Source organism: Rhamphochromis sp. 'chilingali' (assembly GCF_963969265.1).
Source record: "Rhamphochromis sp. 'chilingali' genome assembly, chromosome: 15".
In the NCBI taxonomy this organism is placed as follows: Eukaryota; Metazoa; Chordata; class Actinopteri; order Cichliformes; family Cichlidae; genus Rhamphochromis; species Rhamphochromis sp. 'chilingali'.
The window spans coordinates 26,383,692-26,407,397 of record NC_137942.1 but is presented as its reverse complement, the minus strand read 5'-3'; the positions used below and the strand labels follow the sequence as shown (position 1 = coordinate 26,407,397).

At 42.7% G+C, this 23,706-nt stretch overlaps 2 protein-coding genes across 11 annotated transcripts in view; one reads left to right on the top strand and one right to left on the bottom strand.

Annotated features, from left to right (window-relative positions):
• Positions 1–15,069, top strand: part of LOC308411071 (RNA binding protein fox-1 homolog 2-like) — a 55,185-nt gene extending 40,116 nt beyond the window's left edge. For 4 of the 9 annotated variants that reach the window (XM_080904796.1, XM_080904797.1, XM_080904793.1 and 1 more), the window contains 7 exons: positions 2,249–2,336; positions 3,389–3,445; positions 3,759–3,906; positions 5,029–5,071; positions 9,083–9,186; positions 10,118–10,193; positions 12,234–15,069. In XM_080904796.1, coding sequence (XP_080760922.1) covers positions 2,249–2,336; positions 3,389–3,445; positions 3,759–3,906; positions 5,029–5,071; positions 9,083–9,186; positions 10,118–10,193; positions 12,234–12,278 — 561 coding nt within the window. In that variant the 3' untranslated portion in view covers positions 12,279–15,069. Of the gene's footprint in view, positions 1–2,248; positions 2,337–3,388; positions 3,446–3,758; positions 3,907–5,028; positions 5,072–5,506; positions 5,550–9,082; positions 9,187–10,117; positions 10,194–11,484; positions 11,569–12,233 lie in introns of those variants that run through there. The other 5 variants (XM_080904795.1, XR_013974337.1, XM_080904794.1 and 2 more) reach the window with 5 other exon arrangements.
• A 2,138-nt stretch (positions 15,070–17,207) lies between these two features.
• On the bottom strand, positions 17,208–23,143 carry LOC308411848 (retinoic acid-induced protein 3). Of its 2 annotated transcripts, XM_080905886.1 has the most exons (5): positions 22,763–23,143; positions 22,579–22,688; positions 20,474–21,674; positions 19,689–19,744; positions 17,208–19,546 (listed from the first exon to the last, which is right to left on the bottom strand). In XM_080905886.1, the coding sequence occupies exons 3-5, from the start codon at positions 21,603–21,605 to the stop codon at positions 19,457–19,459; spliced, it is 1,278 nt and encodes a 425-aa protein (XP_080762012.1). In that variant the 5' UTR covers positions 21,606–21,674; positions 22,579–22,688; positions 22,763–23,143; the 3' UTR covers positions 17,208–19,456. The 2 variants fall into 2 exon arrangements, with proteins under 2 accessions (XP_080762012.1, XP_080762011.1); XM_080905885.1 differs by having other exon boundaries at positions 22,328–23,143.
• Between the last annotated feature and the right edge of the window lie 563 nt (positions 23,144–23,706).

The window sequence follows — 23,706 nt, the reverse complement described above, 5'->3', positions numbered from 1 at the left end:
CAAACACACACACACAAAATAGCTATATATTTAGATTTCTCATGCAATGTCATGCACATAATGGAAAAACGAAGATTTGTCTGCCCTATTGGATGTGATACAACCAGTATTTGTATTCCCCGACTGATTTGGCTGTGCTTCCTTTATGTTTCAGATGCAAACACCCTGTGATTGCTTTGGTTGCTAAGAGATTGATGCATTTCTCGGCGGGTTTTCATGGTTGTCTGCAAATGCTGGCTAACCACCAGCTACGTGGTAGTTAAACTTGAAAAAGTGCTAATCGGAAATGGCAAAGTTTTTGCCTTCATGCAGCAACAAACACGTTTCAAAAGGTGTTCAAAACTTTTTGAACTGGGAAATGCTCATTTGTCTCCCGTGAGTTTGGCTGTGAGACGGTTGTGGATCTAACTCTAGGCCTTATTGGCCTGATCCTACACTGCCAACGTGATTGTCACATGTCCAAAATGGCAGACAAGTTAACGTCACATGGTTAGAGGTCACATTTCTTGCAAAACCTCAGTAAACAAATAGATTATTAGAGTAGCTTAAATGTTCCGTTGCTACAGGGTAAAGGCCTTTGCACACAGCATATCCATCCAAATATATTGTGCTAGATATCTTTTAGACTCGTCTATTCATAATTGAAACGTTCACACCGACCGCGTGATTTCACTGGATGAATTTGAAGCATTTTTCTAACAGTGACAAATCAGATCACTGTATTTGGCAAAAAGTGCACTGTAGGTCAAAAAGCACACTGATACTGAATATACATATAGTAAAAAGTTTTGTGTCGCTTTTTTTTGCAGTGCGCTCGCTATATAATGGCCTTAAGTGTAGTGTTACCTTCAGGCTTAAAGCCTCTGGGAAATTTTCCCTCTTGTAACACAAACGTTTGCATAAATTTGATTCATTGACTAAACTGAGATTTCAGAATGTTCCCACTCAGACACCAGCACACAGTTGTGTGAGAGAGGTAGCCGGGCCTGGCTAATTGAATCATTTGCCACTGACCTTGTCATTTGCAATGAGGGAAAAATGAGGTAAACCTCATTTCCATTTGAATGAAGCTCTGCAGATAAAGAACATGACTCACCGAGAGGGGCGATGCGAAAGGCAGCCTTAATGGTCTTATAAATTGGAGTGAAGCGTGCATGCGCACACAAGCACTCTCATTCCTCAAGCTCTCTCGCTCTCTCTCTTTCTCACACACACAAGCAGAGGCTCTTCGCTGGGCAAAAGGTCATTAATCTTTAGCTTGCCACACAGTCAAATGTGCAACTTCAACAGCACACTTGGACAGTATGGGTTATTACAGGGAGCTACAATCTCCCTCTCTTAAAGCCCATCAAAGGAAGATGAGGATAGATCAAGGGACCGGAGTAGAAGCCTTTGAAGCTCAGAGAGGAGATTATCAGCCGTCTTGGATTGAAAGGCCGGAGCATTAGTTTGAAATGTCAGCGAGCATGCACAGAACACGCACGCCCCTTTAAAAAAAAAAGAAGAAGAAGAAAAAGCCACAGTACTTGCCAAAAAATAAGTACAGCTCAGTTTCCTTTGCTGTATCCCCACCCCTGTTTATGCGCACATCAACAATACAACCAGTGTCACCAGTGGCACTCCTTGTATCTGTTCATAGCGAATCACTAAATCTCTACTGGGCAACCTGCTTTTTATTGCATGATGACTAAAAAGTCCCCTAACAATCTCCATCCAGTTATACACACAGACATACACGTGCTACATAAACAAGAGTCAGCAGCCTCGTCGCTGATGAAATGCAGCAGCACTCACTTTTATTTTCCAGCCTGTGATGTTGTGTTTCATTATTCTGCAGAGGCAGATTTCTCTATAATGTGCACAATATTTAACATGTGGTGCCAGCAGAAGAAAATATTGTTTGACCTTCAAGGGTGCATTTTGATGATAATTATTATAATAAAGAAATGTGGCAGACTAGGAAAGGCTGATTGGGGGAAGAAGATAAGCTACAATGTTGGCACAACTAAATTGCTTAACCATAATCCCAAATGACACCGCTATTTCCTTTTTAATAACAAAGTCAGCCACACGATGAGCAGAGACTATTATAATAACTCAACACAGCAGCAGGCTTTTTCAATCTACTGTACAAAACACCACGCATATCAGCCCTGGCCTTGAGATTTACATTTCAGACTATGTGCTACTTTTCCTCTGCTGAGCTGTTGTGTCTGTGCCTCTGACTGTTGGCTCCTCCATCCCCCAGGTGAATAACGCCACCGCCAGAGTGATGACTAACAAGAAGATGGTCAGCCCTTATCCTAATGGAGAAGCTCTCAGCACACTACCCTATGGTAACACACACTGTGATGTGCACAAACAATGAACCCAAGCCTGTCTAAAAATACAAACATCATAGGTACATGCGGAGAATAGTTTATAGCTTCGCAGTCCATTAAGTTCATTTCCAGCTCTGCGTTCTTATTCTTCTTATTCTTATTCTGGTTTTTAGTCCATTTGAATCGGACTCTGGCACAGTTTTCTTACTTGTTGCGGGGTCGTTTGAGCAGATGCGAACAAATTGGCACTCGGGTATAGACCAAAACAACTGCACCGAGACGCATCAGAGGTGGTGGTCTGTATGGTTTGTTTACAGTGTGAAAGCGAGCTGAACCAGCAACCTGCAAGTTTGAGTGATAGCGAGGTATGCTTTGCATTCTGGGATGCAGCAGCTACCATCAATGCACAGAGTGTACAAACGGTCATTGCGAGCTAGCAACAAGCTGTAAAATGAATCCATATTCCCCACGTTTACTTTTGTTTCTCCTGCCTCAGACACACCTGATAATCTGACTGAACGTGGTTTGTAGTGATGCATTTTTTTGTAAAAGAAAACAAACTAAAGGGAAAAGCTACAAACTCATTAACTGATTCAGATCAAACTAAACAAACTGCAGGTGTGAAAACACTCGGAGCTCTGCGTCATTCACAGTTCACAAAAGAAACTTTAATAATCAAAATGTATTTTATAATCGGTCCTGGTGCAGTCGGTCAGTTCATCCAAAAAAACGAATAACACAAGAATTGTATTCTTTATGTTTTGATTGGTTGTCGTTGCAAACAGGAGGTTTGAATAGCAGCTTCTTCTCGTAGATTTACCAGCAACTTTATAGCAAGCAACTGATGACAGCAGTAAAAGGGAATATCAGAACATATCCACAGTACACCATATGTAATATACTGGATAAACCATTTTTGCTGTAAAAACAGATGGGGTACTGTTATCATACCGTAAGTGCTTCTACAAGGTCGCTGAGGGGTAGCACTATGCATGCGACAGGCATTAACACTTTAAAGACGGCTCCTGTTTATCATTTGCTCTTTCCCTTCTCTGTGTGACTATTAGCAGGGTGGAAGTTGAGTCCTGTGGTGGGAGCTATGTATGGACCAGAGATCTACGCAGGTAAGGCCCATCTGTCTCTTCAAGCCACACTAAAAATGGTCTGTCTGGCTGTAGAGTGACAGCCCCACTTTACATTTTAGTCACACTGTGATTGTTAATCTGTATTAATGCACTGCTCACCCAGCATTCTTCCTCACTGACAGTTTTATTGATACAGTCCTCTGTGTTATAGTTGGAATGTTCCTCTGCCTTTCTTTCAATTTATTCCGAGTGTCACTTTGTTTTATATACTGTCATCCCATTTCCTACCTGGGTTGTCATCTTTCCTCCTTTAATCCTCTCCTGTCCTCTTTATCTGCTTCCTCGCCTACAGTTCCAGGGTTTCCCTACCCTACAGCAGCAGCAGCAGCCACAACAGCGGCAGCGGCATTTCGCGGTGCCCACCTCCGGGGCCGAGGCCGGCCCGTCTACAGTGCTGTGCGGGCCGCTGTGCCGCAGCCTGCCATCCCTGCCTATCCTGGGTGAGGATAACCTGCCTCTTTATAAACAAGAGCTGTTGCTGTTGAAGCTCATTCTGGATATAGAAAAAAAAATCAGGATCTGTTTTGTTTAGTGCTTCGGTAAATCCGCCGAGCATCACCTCATGAGTCATTTTCCAAATTCTGTTTGACCAGGTCTCTGCTTAACACAGCTGTGCTCATTCACTCCTCATGCTCAAACATTATTCACACTTCACTCTCTTCAGCAGTCCAACTGGCACATTGTCAGTCCGTTTACAAGCTATTCAGTGGAGTGTGACACACTGATGGGATTGCACCATTGAAGCCTCATTTGAATAAACACATAGATCCTACCGTCAGCAGATTTGCATAAACACACACGGACCACATGCAGACATTATACAGCAGCAGTCACCTTGCGCACAGATTTGCTTTAGATTATTCACGTTTACCATGATTTGTTTTTGCGTTTTTTGTTCCCTCGGTGTGTGTGCACTGTGCATGTTGTTGCTGTGCTGCGATGATTGGCTAATGGGGGTTGCGACTGCGATCGTATTCAGTTCAAAGCCAAATTGACCGGTGGCTTGTCTGTACATGACATTTAAATAAAGCGAAACGAGATGAAATTGTGCGTGGGGTGGGTGAGGGATGCAGGAAATACCTTCTCCATACGTGCTCCACTGAAAACTACACCTCCCAGACATCGTTCCTCATAAAACGATCTATTCAAAATGGCCTTTATTGGCCAGATTTTCTACTCGCTGGGGAGCAATAGCCGTTTATGGTCTCATTTCAGTTCAATAACCTTTATGTATTAGCCCCACGAGTGTATTGTTTAATGTTTTTGAGATGCAGTTGTGGAGCTTAAATGGAACTTGTATTTCCTCTGCATGCTGCATGGGTGTGAAATAACTACTTTTCTCTCTCTCTCTCTCTCTCTCTCTCCCTCTTCCTTCTTTTTTCTCCCTCTCTCTACCTGATCCCTCTTTTTCTCTATTTTGCTGTGTTGTGACCTCCATCCACCCTGGGTTTCTGGGACCGTGCACCACTCTGTTCGCACTGCACCCTCCACTTCCTGCTCTTCTTCCGCTCTGTCCCCCTCTCTCTCTCTCTCCCCCTCCCATGTTCTCCTCCTCCTCTCAGCGTGGTGTATCAGGATGGGTTTTACGGAGCCGCAGACTTATATGTAAGTAAATTCACTTCCAACCGACACACCATCTCTGTCCCTCCCCTCACGGCTTTCTCCTGCTCTTTTTTTTTTCTTCTTGGGGTGATTCTGCATGTGTGTCCGGTCATGCGCTGCACAGAGCTGCCTCCATAATGGTGAATGGTGAGAACTCTTTAGAAGCACGACATGCCACATACCTGCACAAGGTCCTTTGTCTTTTGTGCATGAGCGTTGTTTTTCGTCGACAAACGTGCTGGTTATCACACAACTGAGCACCAGCTGTGTTCATTTAAAAATGAAATAAAACTGAATAAATGACATCGTGTGATGGGATCCACAACACCACTACAAAGGCTGCTCTGTAGGCGGATGCGGCAGCGTGCGTCAGTGAATGAGTGTGTGCGTGCGTGTGTGCATCCAGGTTGACAACGGTTGTTTCTGTTCTCTCTATAGACTAGTGTTTCAGGACTCAGTCCTTAGTCCCAGATTGCCTCAGGTAGGGTCAACTCAACACCAAACCCTGAGTGTGCATTGTTTTACTGTACTACCTCCTCTGATCTTATGAATCATCTTCTGATCTGATCTGGAACATGTTGTCTTTTAGTTGTTTTAAAAATTACCGCTGCTTTGAATTTTGCTTTATTCTTTTACTAACTCACTGATTTTTCTTTTTTGTTCTTGCTTTTCCAGTTGTGGGAAAGAGCTTTGTTTTTGTTTTGTTTTTTAACTAAAAGTACTAAATTGTATGGAGTGCTTTTCTTCCTGCTCAAAAGAGAACCTGGTCTCTTTTGTCTGGTTGGCTAGTTTTGGTGGAAAATGACACCTGCTCTTATTTTGTTCTCGTGTTGGAAAAGATGGCAGTATGCATACAGTTGTAAAAGTTCTGGTCAAATGTTTGCATTCACTTGTCAGACACACTTATATCACTGCAGTTTGGGCTCCTTAATTATTTCTACAGCTGCTCTTTATTTGAGACGGCAGGAAATCGACTTTTTATGTCACTTGAAAAACAAGTGAGGGTTTTTTTTAATGTTCTTTTTTAGATCCCTCAGTAGATACAAGGACAACTCAGACTGGTCAAAAATAAGCTACAAAAGCTGACTGTATTTTTAGTAAGTATCAGTGGCCTACAGTCATGTAGAAAAGAGAAGTTTTCACTCGGTGCAGTCCTGTGAAGAAAACCGCCAACTTTAGCAATAACTGGATCATTTTCTGTTTGCCCTTAGCTGTTTACTGAGATCAGGCTCTCACATCGTCGTGGAGGAATTTTGGCCTGTTTTTCTTCACAACGTTGCTTTTATTCGTCTAGATTTGCAGGCGTTTTGCTCATACTTCTTTTTTTCAGCCATTCTGCTGATTTGCTCCTTTTCCTGTGATGAGTGACTCTGTGACTCCACGGTGCAAAGAAACCCAATTCACAAAACGTGGTGCTGTGGATTATGGCCAAAAATCTATATGGAGACAAAGTTGCCTCAAAAGGTTTACAAACGTGCACAAATGAGTGATTTGTGTTTAACTGTTGAGGACTCACAAGCACGTTTCAATCCACACACAAATACAAAGCAATCTAACTGGGATGTAACACTATTTCACAAATGCATAGACCCAAACTTTGAATATCATCACATGATTGGCATGAGGGCCTGTGCAGACTCATCCATGGATAATTTACATCGCAACACACCAACTACACGTGCACCCAGAAGCATAACAGGTATAACTTCTCGGCCAGCGGCTTATAATCCAGGCTTTAATGGAAGCATAACACTGAACATTTCACAGCACTGCATAGAGTCCAGTAAACAACGCTGCTTTTCACATGACTGTACAGTACAGGTTAACCTCATGAGACTGACTCGTGCTATTTTGAAACCAGAGGCAAGGGCTGAGGCGTGCACTGAGCATGCTCATATGGTAGCAATGTCCCTTTTTATTTATTGTTTATTTTAATCTACTGAGGCCTCTAATTTACTCAGTGAAAATCATGCTGAATCTAGTGATTCAGATCATAACTCAGCAGGAAGTGGTTTGCTGAGATTTCCCCCTCCACATCACCACCAAGCAGACATCTGGTTGTCCTGTGCTTCTGTTTTTTGACCTGGCATCACTCGTTTTTTTAAGAAAGTTTGACCTAAAATGCAAATAAAAGAGTGCAATGATTTGTAAATGATTTAAAAGGAAACCGAGAGATGTAGTTTGAAAAGTTTGTAGTTTTGAATTTTAGGCAAGAAACTTTTCTGTTTTGTTTTGGAGCAGGTACAACAGGTGATTGGAAAAATTGTGTAACGCTAGAAAACCAACTAAAGGAATATCTCACAGCTAACGAGGTAGATTAGTGGCTTAGTAAGTACAGCATCTGTCGAGTAATTACTCAGTATATGGTGCAAAATGTAGTTTAAAGCATACTCGGAGCTCGACGTGGCCCACTAAGCCACTAATTATGGTTCATAGTACACCCCTCTGGTGCTAAACTGACCTCCCTGCAGTCCAGACACAAAACATTTTTTTTTTTTTACAGGACAAGGTGATGCAGCATGGTGCAACATTCCCCAGTTTCAGTATTTCATGTTTTGTATCGAAAATAAGCCGTAAATGATTTACAAATCATTGTATTTTGCACCTTTTCCATAAGGCGGTGAATGCAGATACTCTAGTGCTACTTTGTTTCAGAAATGTTGTTTTAATATATGCTTTCACATAATCAGGTTTATTTAAACTTGGCTGCAGAAATAATTGCCCCAGTACTGCTTTAATATACCATAGATGTCTTTTGCAAGTATATCTAAACCTTTGACTGTACTGTGTTTTCCAAAAACTAAAACACAAACTATATTTCCAATTGGATGCTACCATATTATTATTATTATTATCAGATTATCATAAACTCGAAGTCCCTTGTGTTGTAATCTTTTTGTTTCTAAATCTGAGGCTGTGATTTTACAGCAGTGTCCCGTGAACGTTAGTCAGTGCCCTGAAAGCCTTCTGCCCAGAGGGGGCTCAAGCTGAAATGGAGAACATGGTCTCTTCCTGAATTAACTGCACACCCCCAGGATGATTATTGAAGCATGTGCTGATCAGCTGCTGCATGCCGGCGTGCTGTTTTACTGCTCCTTCTTTCCCTCCACTTACCCAGAAAGCCTTGCTCTCTCCCACTAATAAACATTTTGTACCCCACCTGCCTCCCTCTGGTCCGTGTCTCGTAGCCATCGCTGAGAATGCTGGGATGTTTCTGTTGTGATTGGATATTCTCCATTCTGATCAGGTCCAAATGCAGTGGGATTGTTTTGTTTCTTTTTATTTGTTTTTCTTTTTTTAAGGAGGTCTGGATTGTAATTTTGGGTCATGCATGCAGTCTCAGTGCAAGGAGATGATTTTAGTGTCAGTCTAGGCTTGTGTGGGTGTGTCAGTGTGTGTGACCTTTTTGTTTCCTTCTTTTTTCAGTCTTTCTCTCTGTTGTCTTTGTTCTAAATCCATGCAAAAGAAACACTTCTAATAACAAATATTGTTTTTGTCATAAGCAAATACTCTCCATCACCACTGGAAATGCAACACTAGCATCCGTTAGTGTCCTTAGAGCTGTAGGAGTCCTCTTGATGTATCTGTTCATTACTTTAATCTTCCCAAGACACTGAGGTTTCTATACGGCCTCAGATGTGTGCGCATTTTATCTTCCACTACTTGTTTTTTTTACCTCCCCCTCTCCCGTAGCGGTAATAATACAATCTAACTTGACTTCGACAGTCCAATTTCCTCTCCCTGTCTCACTGATAAAACATTTCCTCCATCACGCCCCACCACCTCCTCCTTTTCCCCCTATGCATATGCAATATACTGACACAAACTGTATGTTTATCGTAGACGATAAGAAAGTAATTGTGCTCTGAATACACAGAAGAAAGTATTCGTAACTTCTGCACCAAATGTCAGTTTGTTGCATCTCTCCCGCCCCTCCTCCTTGACACACCGTAGCTCAGGTATCTTCCTCCTCAGAGGCGTGCGAGTTAGCTCTGCTGTATGTGTCTCTCTCAGGGAGGCTACCCGGCTGCTGCTGCAGCCGCCGCCGCCGCTTATCGCTACGCCCAGCCTGCGGCTGTAACCGGGGCAACCGCTGCAGCTGCTGCCTACAGTGACAGGTGAGGTCAAGGCAGGACACAAATATACACGTAGACACGCTAAACTGTACGGCAGAGCTCCCGAGGTGAAGCGTTAATATTCTGAAAGGCTCTGATCCTTCATTGTGTTTTAGGGGCTTTTTTATTTATTTTTTATTTTTTGAGTAAGAGAGAAAACTTTTAATCGAGTTTGGGGATTTAAGGTTCACTTATGTTGGATAACAGTTTGATAAGATAACAGTAAGAGTTGTATGTAATCTTGTATCTGAGGGTTTTTGTCATTGGGACGCAGTGGGGGGAGCATTTGCACTTTCAAGCCAATGTTTGCACAATGTGTGGCTCCTTATGTGCGCAGGAGAGCCAGAAAAGATGAAAGAGGGGAAAGAATAAAATGTTGACATGAAGAATTATCATTTGACTGTACCAGGACTTTCCCCTCATCCGCTTTTCATTCATTTAATTTTATTAGAGTTAATCGAATTCTGCAGGCTGGTTAATGTCAGGCAGCGCACAGGTATTGCATGGCAGGACGCTGATTTGCATTAGCTGACGTGCTGTTGGCCTATGCGAAGCTTTTAACTGGATAGAAATAAAATATATTTTAAAGTGTGTGATGGATTAATGCTGCTGTTGCCTGGGTTGTAGCACAATGAGGAAATAACTTCAATATATGACTGAAAATGGGCTCTTCTACAGATGCTCATCAACCAGTTTTATTTTTGTGCGTAAAAAAAGTAATCGTCCACTTCTGTTTGTGCTGAAGCAACTGCAAAAGATGCATTTATTCTTTCTGTGGATTTTAAACCTGCGTTTAAGTTTCAAAATTAGGCCGCCTGCTAGGGTTCAAAGGGAGATTAGAAAGGAAGCTCTCCAAAACAGGACAACAGCAAAGTTCATAGTTGCCAGATTTATTTTGACCTTGTTAAGTAATCTCTTGTGTTTTTGTTCCCAGTTATGGCCGGGTGTACACTACAGACCCATACCACGCTTTAGCTCCGGCGGCTGCTGCTTACGGCGTGGGAGCCATGGTGAGTAAACGGACACAAGCTCTACAACATAAGTAGAACAGTAGGGAGGGAATAATGGAATAACTGGGTGTGCGACACATTATGTTCAGTTTAGTTCAGTTTTGTTTATGTAGCACCAGCTCATAACAATCTATTGATGAGGCGACTGTTGGAACAAAGAACTCCCTGTTTAAAGGAAGTGGGGGGGAGCGTGAAGTCAGTCAGCCAGCAGTCTGAGCCTATAGCAGTATGACCCTGATGGTTCAGGGTCACCTGATCCACCATGGCTGAAAGTTTGAAGACTAATCTTAACAAGAGTCTACCAACTCCAAAATAGGAGCTGGTTCAGCAGCAGAAGGGCCTGAAAGCTGAAGCTTTGCCTCAAATTCTACTTTTAGAAACTCTAGAAACACCAAGTTAGCCTGCAGCATGAAGGTCATGTGGTGTACTGGGAAAATGTGATAGTATATGGCGTTATTTTCGTGCCACTATTCTGAGCGCACGTAAAAAAAAGTTTGCAGGTGCAAGTGTTGCATTTTGAGGAGAAATTTATTTTGAGCGAAGAAAAGCTGAATTTGAGTGAACAAAATTCATTGCTGCGTGCAAAAAATGTATTTCAGTGTTTGCTATTATCCCCACACACACACACACACACACACACACACACACACACACACACACACACACACAATAGCAGCTCCTCTCGCTCAGTTTTTGTATTTGCGCTTGCTCGCAATGTGTTGCTCACGCTCTCAACATTTCTGCCTGTGCGCGTTCAACTCTTTCTGAACACTGTTATATTTGTGCCACAAAAACCAGCCAATCACAGACTTGGATGCAAAAATATCTGATTGGCTGTTCTGGTCTCCAATCAGCTCGGAATGACGAAATGCAATATCCCAGAATGCATTTCATCCAAAGCTCAAACGAGGCAGTGGCGGAGGAACACAAAGTGGCGGAGTTTGAAATATTACTCTTTCTGGGTCACAAAATAAACTTTAAAGATATTTTCATGTGAGAATGTTGCTGTGTAAACTTCTAATATCTGCTCGATTTATCAAGACATCACATATTTGCAAAAGTGCTCTAAACGTTTTCAGAGATGCCTGAGTTTTGGACGAAATACAATAAATTTCTCCTCAAAATGCAACACTTGCACCTGTAAACTTTTTTTTTACGTGCGCTCAGAATAGTGGCACAAAAATAACGCCATAATAGTATGATGTCTTTAAAATAAGATGGGTCCTGACTGTTAAAGACTTTGTGTGTCAGGAGAAGGACAAATATTATGTGCCTTTTCTTGTCACTGCAGTGTTTTGGATCAACTGAAGGGTTTTGGATAAGATAACGAAGTTATCACGATGCAGTGATTCTGAGATATTTGACAAACATCTGTGTAAGTGAACAAGAAAAACTCTTGGGGGAAAAAAATGAGGAGTTAGATATTTAATCTGTACGTTGTGGCGTCAATGTGGACTTTTTTTTTTTTTTAATAAAAATTTTGCAATTCAATTTATTAGCTATTTCACTTTGTGAGTTTGATAAAAGCCTCCATGAGGAAGCTAGAATCAGGGACTCTGAAGTGTGATTGGTTGGGAGAATCATCAGCTGTATTTTTTAAATAAAATATTTTGATATTTGAAACCAGCTATAAAATGTGTTGCCCCCCCATCAAGACCATAAATGGGTTTTATTTTTAAAGAGAGCATCAAAATGTGTAAGTGTTGACAGTGAAATATTGTAGTTTTGATGATAGCATTGTGTGGTTTTTTTTGACCGTGTTAATCATGAATTGAAAATCCTACGTCGTGACCTCACTCGACTTTTTTCTCGTCCATCTTTTTGCAAGATGTCGCGCCGCATTTATGTCACTGAATTTTTCTGAAGAACAAATAAATGGAGGCGTTTGCGGTCTTGGGTGAATTCTAGTTCAGTCAGTACGTTTCTTGTAAGCGGTGTAATAGCAGCTTTTTATAGATGCATTCAGCACTTTTTTCTTCTTCTTAAATTATGTGTATATGTCTACTTTCATGACTCTGTTGTCCCTTCTGTGTCTTTCAGGCCAGTTTATACCGGGCTGGATACAGTAGGTTTGCTCCTTACTAAAACCACAAATCACATCCAAGGAATTTCACTTTGGTCCAAAACCCTTTTTCAGGCTCTTTGCTTGGCAGGAGCTCCCCTACATTTTTTTCTGCAGGCAGATTATAGCAACAACCCCTTTTATTATTTTCTTTTCCCTTTTTTTTGTCTTGTGGCGAGAGAAGTCATTGCCACATCATCAACTGAAACTCAGTTCCTGTACTTTTGTGTCCGTCACTGACATGGAAACGATGACAAAAACCCCCAAAACAAAAAAACTGCCAGGAGTGTATCCCTTGTATAAAGAGCTGGAGCAACAGGACACAGTTTGGGATGCTTTTTTGTTAGATTTGTTTTTGTTTTTTTAAGAAAAAACACTACAGGACCTGGAAGGAGACAGACTGCTGTTGTTCCTATGACATCCTGCACACTACAAAATCTTTTTTTTTTTTAATTTTTTTGTCCCTAAAAATATCCAGACTTCCAGTTTATCCACTGTCCTGTCAGACCTAACCACACACACACTCTTACATTAAACACCAAGTATAGATTCCTCTACACTTTCCTTTAGTGTCAGACTTCACTAAATGATACTAGAAAAAGGTACTTCTGTTTTTAAACACTACGTTGACATAGAGCTGCTCCCCCCTACATCCCTCTGATGTTAGTATCATATAATACTGAAAAAAAAGAAAAGAATCAAATTCAGAGGATGTAGGAGCTATTCTTGTTTTTGCCACGCTGGAACATCCAACTTTCAGCTGGAGGAAACTTCTGACAGAAACCACTTATTTTGTTCTCTTAATAACTTCGAACTTATATGGCATGTCTTTGGGGGGGGAGGGGGGGCATTTTTCTAACGTTTAAAACGTCCTGGCCAAATGTAAAAGGAAACACAAAGAGACTGTTTAAAAAAGACAAGGAAAAAAAGGTCTTTTTTTTTCTGCAGTACCTCGTTTGTTTTGCCTGCCGCAGACGTGTCATCATGTCGGAAAAAACAAACAAAAAACACCACGTGGCTCAGTGATTTTGAGTTTTTGTCCTTAATGCTCGCCTGCACATACTCCAGTCATTACTGCAAGTGCAACTCCAACATGGAGACATCACGACCGTCTTTTTAAAGGCCTCGTCCTCAAGTCTGCTTCTTCCAAAAGGAGAAATAAAGGACTCGTTTCTATCTCCTAAACCGTCAGACGTTCCTGCCGATCACATCAAAAAGATCCACAGGACACGAGTGGAACTAGCTTCAGCACCCGCACCACCCGCGTTGGGAAACAAATAACCTGTCAGTCGAACGGACGCCGATCCCTCCTGGCCATCGTTCGGGAAATGGTGTGTGATCTCGACTCGGCAGAGCAGAGAGAGTGCAGGGAAGCACAGAGACGGGATTCATTATCGGTTTTGTTTCTATTTATATGCAGTGTTTTCACTAGGTTTTCACATCATTATGTAACTCTTAGGCCCCTCATCATGCTCTCTGGGATGGTTCACTCTGAATACTTTCAAAGCTTTCCTGGTGCACCTGAAGGCACAGCAGGACCTGTATGTGTTGCATCTGCATTTACTCTCACGTGGTTGTTGTCGTTATTGCTATTATTTGCCTTTTTTTCAGTTCCAAAGATTTTCAGAGGAAAGCACATTTCTTTTTTTTGTGTGTCCTTGTGTATTTTGTTTTTATTTTTGTGTTTTTCTGCCTTTACTTTATTCTTTAGCTGTAATTTTTATTTTTTTTAATGTGTGGGTTGAAGCTGTACAGCGTCGTAGCAGCACCCCTGGGAAATGTCATAAAAGCAATGTCTGCAAGACAGGGAATACACCTTTAATCCAGCCTGCAGAATATAATGACACTGCTGGATTTAATTTGGTCTTAAGTGTCATTTATTAGCTTTTCTTTTTTCTTTTTTTCTTTTTTTGCACTAACACATGAGCACACAGTGCAGATGCAGAGGTGTTTGCTGCAGACAAGGGAAATCAGAGCAGATGGAGTCATGAGGGATGCACGGAGAGGCAGGTAGACCGAGAGGATATTTCAAAGTGCATTTTCCTGAAGGGCCAAATTAAAAAGTAAATTAGGAGGGGAGGGTGGGGGGCGGCACGATGTCAAAAGGGGTCCAGAGGCCCAGCAGTGTTCACCTTTTTTTTTTTTTTTGAACAATGAAACAATGTGTGGGCGGTCAGTGAAGGGACTTTGTGGCAGTGTTGGTGAAGGTGAGAAGCTGAGCCATTAATCATCAGCTGACAGAATCACAGCGTCCCCCACTGTCTCTCCCTCTCACTCTGCTCCTTTCTTTGGGGGGAAGGCGGGGTAGTACAGTGCAAGGACAGGGTGGGTGGGGGGGGTATTTTGTTTTTGTATGATTGTGAAACTGTGTGCAGTGGGTCCAATGAGTATTTTTGATGAGCATTACCTCCTTGTTTTTTTGTTTTTCTTACAAGTATTACCACAAGTGTTGCTATGCATGCATGCTTTTTGCGAGAGAGGAAGGGTGTCGAGTCTTTCTTTTCTTTTTTGTGCATGAACTCAAATCGCAGTGCTGGAGGAGGAAGACGAGGTGGAGCGTGGCGTGTTTACACAGCGGGGGGAGTAAGAAAGAGAGAGAACCTGGGATGATGTGTGATGCGGGGTGACAGCAGTGACGGCTGCTCTCGGTTCAGGCCCTGCACAGTGTCTGGATTGTGGGGGAGGGTTGGGGGGGGCAGTCCAGTCCACTTCAGTCCACCTGGGTTATCTATGCTCTCTGCTGTGTGGTCCTCATGGTAATCACCTGTCTGTCCCCCCTGTGGTTTTTTTTTTTTTTTTTTTTTTAGATTAAAACCCTTAAAATGTTAAGAGTAACAGCATTAGTCCACCCCGGTGAAAAGCTTCTGCGCAGAGCCGTGTTAGTGTTGTTATTATTATGAACCTGCCCACAGAGATGCTCATTTAGAAAGCTCTCCGCCTCGCTCATCCAGCTGGCAACAAGCTGCAGTCACGGCGCCGTTGTTGAGCAGCGACCGCGGCGCAGCTGCTTTCACTCGCTTTTTTTGGTTTGTTTGTTTGTTTGTTGTTGTTGTTGTTTTGGTTTTTTGCCTCCTCTAATTGGGAGTTAATCCTATTTTGAAAAGCTGCGAAGTAACCGCACAGGTGTGCTCGAGGAACATGGACTGAAAACAAAAGTCATCCTCAGCTGCTGGCTGCCGATGCCCCCCACCCCACACCCCGACTCCCTGCACTGCACTCAAGAAGTCAGCCCAGTGGGAGTTTTTGTACAGCAGTTTAATAAATGGGTTTAAATTGCATGTGAAGTTTTTTTCCCTTTCCTCCTCCCTGTCACATGCTCTCAAAGGCTCATTTATCCAAGTGATTTTTTTTTTAAAAATTAAGTAAGTGACTTGTATTTTCTCACAATGTTTTATTTTGCCATTCTTGTGTCTGCCTTCTGTTTATTCTCTTCATTATTATTGAATGTATATAATAATAAACTGTTTGGTTTTTATACCCGTCTTTGATTTGTTATTAGCTTTTCTGGCCTTTAGTGTCGCAGGCCCTCGCACTCATACCTGCCTCTCGCTCCGTAAACGATCACCCAGTTCTGCTCCCACATGACCTCCAGTAAATTTAGTGTATTTATTGAAACTAAGCAAATCCTGAGTAATTTCCGAGCTGCAGTTCCTTAAAGTGCACAGAGGTGGGTTGGAAACTGGAGATGCTTGCTGTGCATTATTTCTGAAGTGCAGGAGAGAGCTGCGTGAAGCTGAGGATTGAAAAACACATTTAAGTACTATGCAAAAGTTTTGAGCTGTCCTTCATTCCTGTTTTTAAATATTTTGCTAGGAAATTCAAAATAGGTGCAGTGACTTGTGAAAACATACATGTAACTACAGTCTATAAGGCAAAAACAGAGTTTGTACGATTCTAACAAGCTTGAAAGTCGATATTTGGTGTGACCACCTTTATTCAACACTTTCTTGTCATTTCTTTAAGTAGTCTTCAGGAATAGTTCTCCAGGCTTATGGAAGGATATTCAAAGGTCGTCTTGGGATGTTGGCTTTGTTCTGTTCTCTGTCAACATGAGCCCACACTGCTTCAGTAATGTTGAGGTCCGGGCTCTGGGGGAGGCCAATCCATGACTGACGGTGCTCCACTGTGTTTTTCTCTATCCAGGTCTGCTTTTACTGCATTGGCAGTCTGTTTGGGATCATTGTCGTGCTTTAAAATGAAGCTGTTGCCAATCAGACATTTTGATCTAAATCTCGTGGCACTTTTCTGCATCCACAGTTTCCTTCAGCTTTGATAAGCTCCAACACCACTGGCTGAAATGCAACCCAACCATGTCAGAGCCACGGCCGGCTGTAGACACTCTCTGTTATACATTTGTCCTGATGACCTCTCTGCATATTAACAATTTGGACCAATAATGTCAAATTTGGATCCATCACTCCATCAGACCAGTTGCCACTGATTTCCAGTCAGGTTCTTGTGTATTTTGGCGACCTCAGCTTTTTCTCCCTCGTTTCACAAACAGCAGACTGATCAACTGAAGGGCTAGATGCATCTCTCAGGTCCTGCATCATGTCTGGATCTTTTTTCATATGTCTCAAGGACCTGACTTTCACATACTGCTCATCTGGCGTATATATTTTTACAAGCCTTGCCACTTCTTTGGTCCTCCACTTGTCCATTTTTAAGGACACTGTTATCTATGTTATCTATTTTTCATAGATTCAACTAAACAAATTCTGTTTTTTAAAAGGACTGAGCTGAGAATGAGTGAAGAAGGCAGGCATTGTCTAAAGAAACACTTTGAAGGATCCTCAGAAATTGAAGGCACTCACTGACTCCCATTTCTTCTTGATGCAGTGACCCTCTTACCTGACAGTTATCAGGAGGTGATAGAGCACATTCTCAGATAGGGTTCTGGATTTGTTGAGCTGGCAGCCATTATGTTATTTCCTTCCCATGATTGTGTCAGTCTTATCATTTTCTTTGCAGTGTTTGTCTAAAGTGAAGTTATCCAATCAGGAGCGAGCTTGCTTTAAATAGAACAAAACCCTATACCAAGCAGAGATAAGGGAGTTTCTCATTAGACATGAGAAGTCGGGGAGTCAACTGAATGCTGCAATATTTAGATAACAAGCTTCCAAAGAATCCCTGCTCAGACAGTCCAGAAACGTGGCCTCCTCTGTGGGGCGCGAGCCGGGTGATTGATGGAGGCGCCACATGCCCACCGTTTAACGCAGCTCAGCGGTGCTACGTTGCAGTTAACTCTTGACTTTTCTTTTTGTTTTTACTCCTCCAGACCAAATTTACTGTATGATAAGCTCTTCCACCACCTCCAAACTTGCTCATCACTGCCAAGGGGGAAACAAACTGGAACAATCTTTAATTGCATCTAGAGTTAATGGCCGTAAATGGGTTGGATGTGGCAGGAAACCTCATATCCCTGCTAATTGCACTAATGCACAAGAGGCCAATTGCCAATTTGATGGCATGCTCTCGCTGAGTAATTGAAGTTGGGCTAATTGGAAGAATAGGCAGAGGCCTGACAGAGGAGGAGGTGTGTGAGAGATTGCATCTTTTGAAGTGGGGAACTGACCTTTTGTGGATGGCAAATCACTACAGGCCATCGGAGGGAGGAAGGGAGGGGGCAAGAAAATAAATGGCACACTGAATCATCTTCTCTCCCGTGTATTACAGAGGGACGAATTTCTTATTGCACATTCTGCCTCTTGTAAATGAAACCGTGACTATGATAGTTGCTACTAAAAAGGTTTTACATCTACCTAGTCATCTACTATGACTTGTTACGACGTTGCCCCCTGGTGGCTGCTCCCTGTACACAAGTGTTTGTTTACTGCAAGGAGGTATTCAAATTATTAAGTGGACATTAAAAAAGACTGAGCTCCGACAGAACGAAATCCTTTATGTAGAAGTCTTTTTTTATTGAGCACATTATGCAAGCATTTGTAAAATAAAGGTTACACTTTATAATAAGTGACTAAGAGCGTAATTCTCCTGTAATTGAATGGACTTTTAGTGCATTTTTTTTAAAGTTACAGTGTAATTACATTTAGTTACAAATACTTAGAGGTAGGCACACTAGAATAAGGTGAGAACAAGTTGGGTTTTTACAGAAAAAAAACAAAAATCACATGTCATAAACACACTGTAGTTTTCAGCACAGGCTGCATTATGGAGTGGATTAATCTTGCTTTTCTTGCCTGTTTATTTAATATTCATTATGTTTATTTGCAGGATGGATGTTCTGTTATTCAACTGTGCTTTTCTTTTACTAATATAAATGTGTTGAGGACTTTTCTGCCTTACAAGAAAAAACAAATACCATCAAATTTGCAGAATCTGTGCACTACTCATAATGCCCTATGCACTGCTTAAATTTACTAAAATTACTTACACACTAATTAGCTTTACTTGCAGTATAAGTTGTTTTCTGTAAAACCCTGATTTGTTATCCCCTTATTCCTTTGTGCCTACCTTTAAGTATTTGTAGGTAAATATAATTACGTTATAATAAAGTATTGACATTCCGTTTAATCACAGAGGAATTACGCACTTGGCCTCAGGCCGTATTTTTAAAGTGTTACGGGGTAAAAAAGATGCCTATGTTGTATCTTTCTACATCACTCCAGTTGTTTTGCAGAAACGTGTAACTGTGACGTAACTTTGAATATGAAGATGCTGATCAGTGATGGCACGAGCCCTCCCACAGCACTGACGGATCTCCTGTCCTATCTCCTCCTGTCTTGTCTCATTTCGTCTGATCCCGCCTTCCTTTCCTTTCTCACCTCGTTCTCTCTTCTCGTTCCTCTCAGTTGTCCTCTCGCTCCTTCGTGGATGTCTCTGCTCAGCAGTTTGGCACCTTCAAAGCGACACTTTCACGCCTCCTGTCACCTCAGGGCTATTATCTGCCATCTCCGAGTAGCAACACACACACCGTGACTGAGACGCCCCACTGTTGAGAATTCGCCCCGTGGATTTGCCAGAACAAAGCTGGACTATCTGAACCCGTCCAGCCTCGATGATGAAACTCAAGCAGATGAGTCATGCTGCTGAGCCTGCTCTCTTTGGGGGCGACATATGATTTTAAATCCTACTAACACACTTAAAACACCATTTCTTATAATACTAAAAATATTTACATTTTGCACATTAAAGTACAAATTAGGCCATGAGGTGTGTAAGGCCTTATTCAGATAAGGTTTTATTCATGTCCATAATATTCATCATAGGGTTCATTGTAGTTGGTAGTCTGAGGGCGAGGAATGGTGTAATCTTTGTCGGTGTCGATTTCCTGAAACACAAAACATCGCTGCAATTAATACCCTCGATAAAGTCCAATTAATCCTACAATATAGCTCAGTCACGTAGTTAAAAGGTCACACTGTTGAATGTTGGACCAGCAGGAGTCGGATGGTTTATCCTTCAGTACTCACCGTCATGGAGAATCCCGACTCGTAGGGCGATCGCAGCGATTGCTCAGCTCTCCGGCCTGAAGGGAGACGCGTTACACAGTCAGCTAATTATATACATTATATGCGTTCATCGTAAAGGCGCACAGTGAGAGCTGAGCTGACAGATATCAGGAGTCATTTTCTAAGGTTGGGTTCATTTTTACCTCATGTTTGAGGAAAGCCATTTGGCTAATGTGTCCTTATTGATCATAGTTAGTCTATTCTGTTTTTTTCCTGGTTTTGCGCCTTTAAAATGAGAATGAAACAACATCCTTTATGGATCTGTGGTGCACGCAAACTTTAGTTAGATGATGTAGATTTGAGGAGTGCAAAAAAGTGGGGCATTAAATTGATTAAAAAGAAATAATCATTGCCGATTAGAGTGGATCCCAGGTGGTCTTTTATTAAATAATCATCATATCCTATAAAGTCATGAGAGTAATAGGCTTGTACTGATGAACATCTTTTAAACTGTCAGGTCGATCCTGAATTCTTCCGTACACGTGACTTAGTATAAATCCTTAAATGCGAAAATTCTAGTTTACCAGCTCTATTGTACATATGTGAATATTTACTGGTATTTTTAGGTCTTTGTCAAAGAAAATGAGATATCTCTTGGATTGCTAGTCAACCAGGTGTGGTTAGGAATGCGGTGAGGATTTAAATAGTCAATTTCAAAAGATAATTTCAATAATCATATTACCTTTATGTCCCAAATCATCTAACTGTAAGTCACACTTTTTTTAATCAACACAACAGCATCTCACCTCTCTTGTTCTCCAAGTCATTCTCAAAACTTCCATTGTCTCTCCCCTCCTTCTGGCTTCCTAGTCCTGGCATATCAGCATTGGGGCTGGTCCATCCTGCAAAGCTCAAAGGGAGATCCTTGGACTTCACTTCCCCATTGCAGAAGAAGGCGACCTGGGACAACCCATGCCCAATCAGTAACACCCAGCCATTTGCTACCAAGGCAATGCTAATTACTGGGTCATCCCAATTTGGCCGACGGCCCAGCTCGGGGTTCCCCTTGGTGAACATAGTGATCCACACCACCCAGATGCAGGCAGAGAGAAGCAGTGTGACGAAGACCAGCCCACTGTGCAGCTTCCCTTGCTGGTTGATGGGTCCTGTGTAGCTGTAGCTGTAAGTGCAATAATTGCGGCACAGGAGGTGCAGGGAAAGAATCAAGCTGATAGCCAGTAAGCACAGGACGTAGATCAGTAGCATGACGAATTCCCCCTGGCTGTACTCGCAGCGCTTGTTATCCCGGACCAACACGATGATCAGCCACTCTGTGGCAATGATAACTTGCACAGTGAAGAGCCCCAGAGCCACAGCAGGCTCTCCCCAGCCTCGAGCTGCTGCAAAGCCCAACAGAGCAAGGCAGCGAGCCAGCAGGCAGGAGAAGGCCAGCGAGAAGAGCACGCCAAAGAGGAACAGCCTAGTGGGGCACGTCTGCGGGGTGAGACTGATGATGAAAGAGAAGGTGATGCCAAAGATCCCCGCCGTGGCCAACAGGAACAGGGACATGGAGGCCACCATGCCTCCGATGTTGCTTTTTCGATAATGGCGGGATGAGATGCAGACACACAGGGACCAGATCAGCAGGGTTAAGAGGAGCCCTATACTTAGCAGGAAGCCCGCAGTGGCCAGGGTCTCCAGCACAATCCCCCATGCTGCCCGGCGGTCACACAGATACCTGTACATGGGATGCAGCCCGTTGCCGCAGCCTCGGACTCCGATCAGGGATGTAACATTTGAGGAAACGGTTGTGGTGGTGGTTGTGGTACTGGTTGAGGTGCTGTTGGCTGACTGGCACAGACAGGTGAGAGGGGCATAAAAGAGGAACAGGAGGGGAGAAAGGGATTTCAGGTTCTTGGATGAAAGGGCCATATTCATTATAGTAATCCACACGAGGATTCGGTCCTCCTTTGTTTAACCGTCCTTTGATGTGGCAGGTCTTTAATCCTGAAACAAAAAAGAGTAAAATACATTTTACGCATGTTTGACTGCAAAACTGTCAGTCGGGAGGAGAAGTTTGTCCGAAACGCATTAAAAGTCTGCAAATCAAGCATGGTGAAATGGAAGCTAACATGACAGAGGTCACAGCATGGAAGAGACAAAAGGAAGAAGAGGTTTGACAGTAGCTCGTGTGAAGAGCACAGGAGGAGAAGGGAGTGTATAAACATGCCAGAACAAAGCAGGGAAATGAATGAGCCGTTGCAAAGCTTGGAGGAAAAACTAGCTGCAACATGGAGGCGAGGCCGGGACAGAAAAGGAGACGTAGCGAGCGCCGTCACACAACACGATTGCCGGTTATAACCAGTTAAGATTAGAGGTGAGAGACAGTCAGATAGTCACTTGTGATAGCTGAGGAGCACTTCCCGCATTACACAGTGGAGTCTTTGTTCCAGCACCAGAGATTTAAATATGACCTTTTTGGCAGTTTTAGCACAGGATAAAAAGGCCTCGTGTCCTCAACTTTGCCCCATCACTTGCTCACAGGGGGTTACAGAGGTTTTTACCAATTCCAAACATTATTTTGATGTCTATTATTAGACATCAAATCAAAATATAAATAGATTCACAAGCCTGACCCAACCTTTATCGAATACACTTACCTTTTATCCTCTGGGATGCAAGTATAAGCAGATCCACCTCCTCCGAATTACACTCAACTAGTCTCAGTCTGATGTTCAAGCTGCGGTAAACTCTTGTTGATGTTCTGCACCTCTTATCTTGATGATGTGCTCATTTCTCTGCCAGCAAGAGAAATGAGCACAAGGGAGAAGAGGGGAAAAAAAGGACGAGGTCCAAAAGCACCACCGGAGAGGATTGTTTTCAACTTGCTTAGAAGGTTGGAAACCTGTACCTCCACAAATTCTTGGCTTTTAGATCCCTCCCGTCTGCTGTGCTTCGCTGCGTCCCTCCCTGTGATTAAGGTGGGGCTCCCGCACACCTGGAAGCGATGAGAAGTCACACCTCCCAGATTTATGAATCTCATTTCCCATAAGAATTTGCATCCCGTCTGTTGATAATGTGGTCATGTGTTTCACCTGAGGTGCAGGGTCACAGCTCAGCAGAAGTAAGAATCAAGGGCGTTAGGGCGAGCCCGCCTGACTCATCCCACCATCACCTGGATACAGAACAGGAGCAGCAGTCTCCTTGGTTACTAGTAAATCACAGCCATAACACTTGAAATTGGCGAGTTCGCCACAAGTAGGGTTGCATCAGGAACAGAGAACGCTTTTCACCGTTGCAAGCCCATACGTAACACCTCCGCTCATGCCTGCACACGCACATTGTTTAAGGGTGTGTTCAGCTGAAGCTTAAGTCACTCTTCAACTAAAGTTTGCTCTAAAGCCCAGAGGGACTTTTTCCATTTGTAAGCTGGTTTGTTGCAGGAGCAGGGTGTGTGCACACGGATGTTGGCCAATGTAAACGTCTCCTTCGAATAAATGTTTCAAAGGCACCAATATGTTGTACATGGAGTGTCTGTGTGCATATTAGACACTCGGCAACCCCGCTGTCTGGGAAGCGCGACAGTGTTGAAGGATGCTGACAGAAAGTGCGTCTTTAAGACTTTTTGGGGCCTTTCTTGCTGCATTGAGAAGGTAAACTTGTATTTTAGGTGCTCCACCAACTTGGATCTGATTAAACTCTCTCGCACTGGATGGAGAGCAATGACTGAGCATATTCCCAGTTTTATTAGTCCAAGGAATCCGAATCGATGTTTAGCGACCCGATGGTTTCCTTGTACTGAGACCTTGTCGAGGTTTACATTGAGACTCTACACAACATCCTCAACAGTGTTTGTTTTGAGCACAGTTGTGTTTCGGTTGTTTTTCTCTCTCTCGGGTTTGCGAGTTTCACTTTAGAGTCTGTTGGGTGTAGCATTTTGATTTCTAATGTTTGCCAGGAGCAAGTTTGAAGATGTTTGGAGTACAACACAAACACAGTCAGAGCTGACTCACTGTCATGTGGTCATACCAGTCTCAAT

What these genes read in the sequence shown, in the direction of transcription:
- LOC308411848 (XM_080905885.1), bottom strand. Translation starts at nt 21,605, where the DNA reads ATGAATATGGCCCTTTCATCCAAGAACCTGAAATCCCTTTCTCCCCTC. An exon ending in TGACTTGGAGAACAAGAGAG is followed by an intron (nt 19,745 to 20,473) that starts GTGAGATGCTGT and finishes GTCTCCCTTCAG; the next exon opens with GCCGGAGAGCTGAGCAATCG. An exon ending in AGTCGGGATTCTCCATGACG is followed by an intron (nt 19,547 to 19,688) that starts GTGAGTACTGAA and finishes TTTGTGTTTCAG; the next exon opens with GAAATCGACACCGACAAAGA.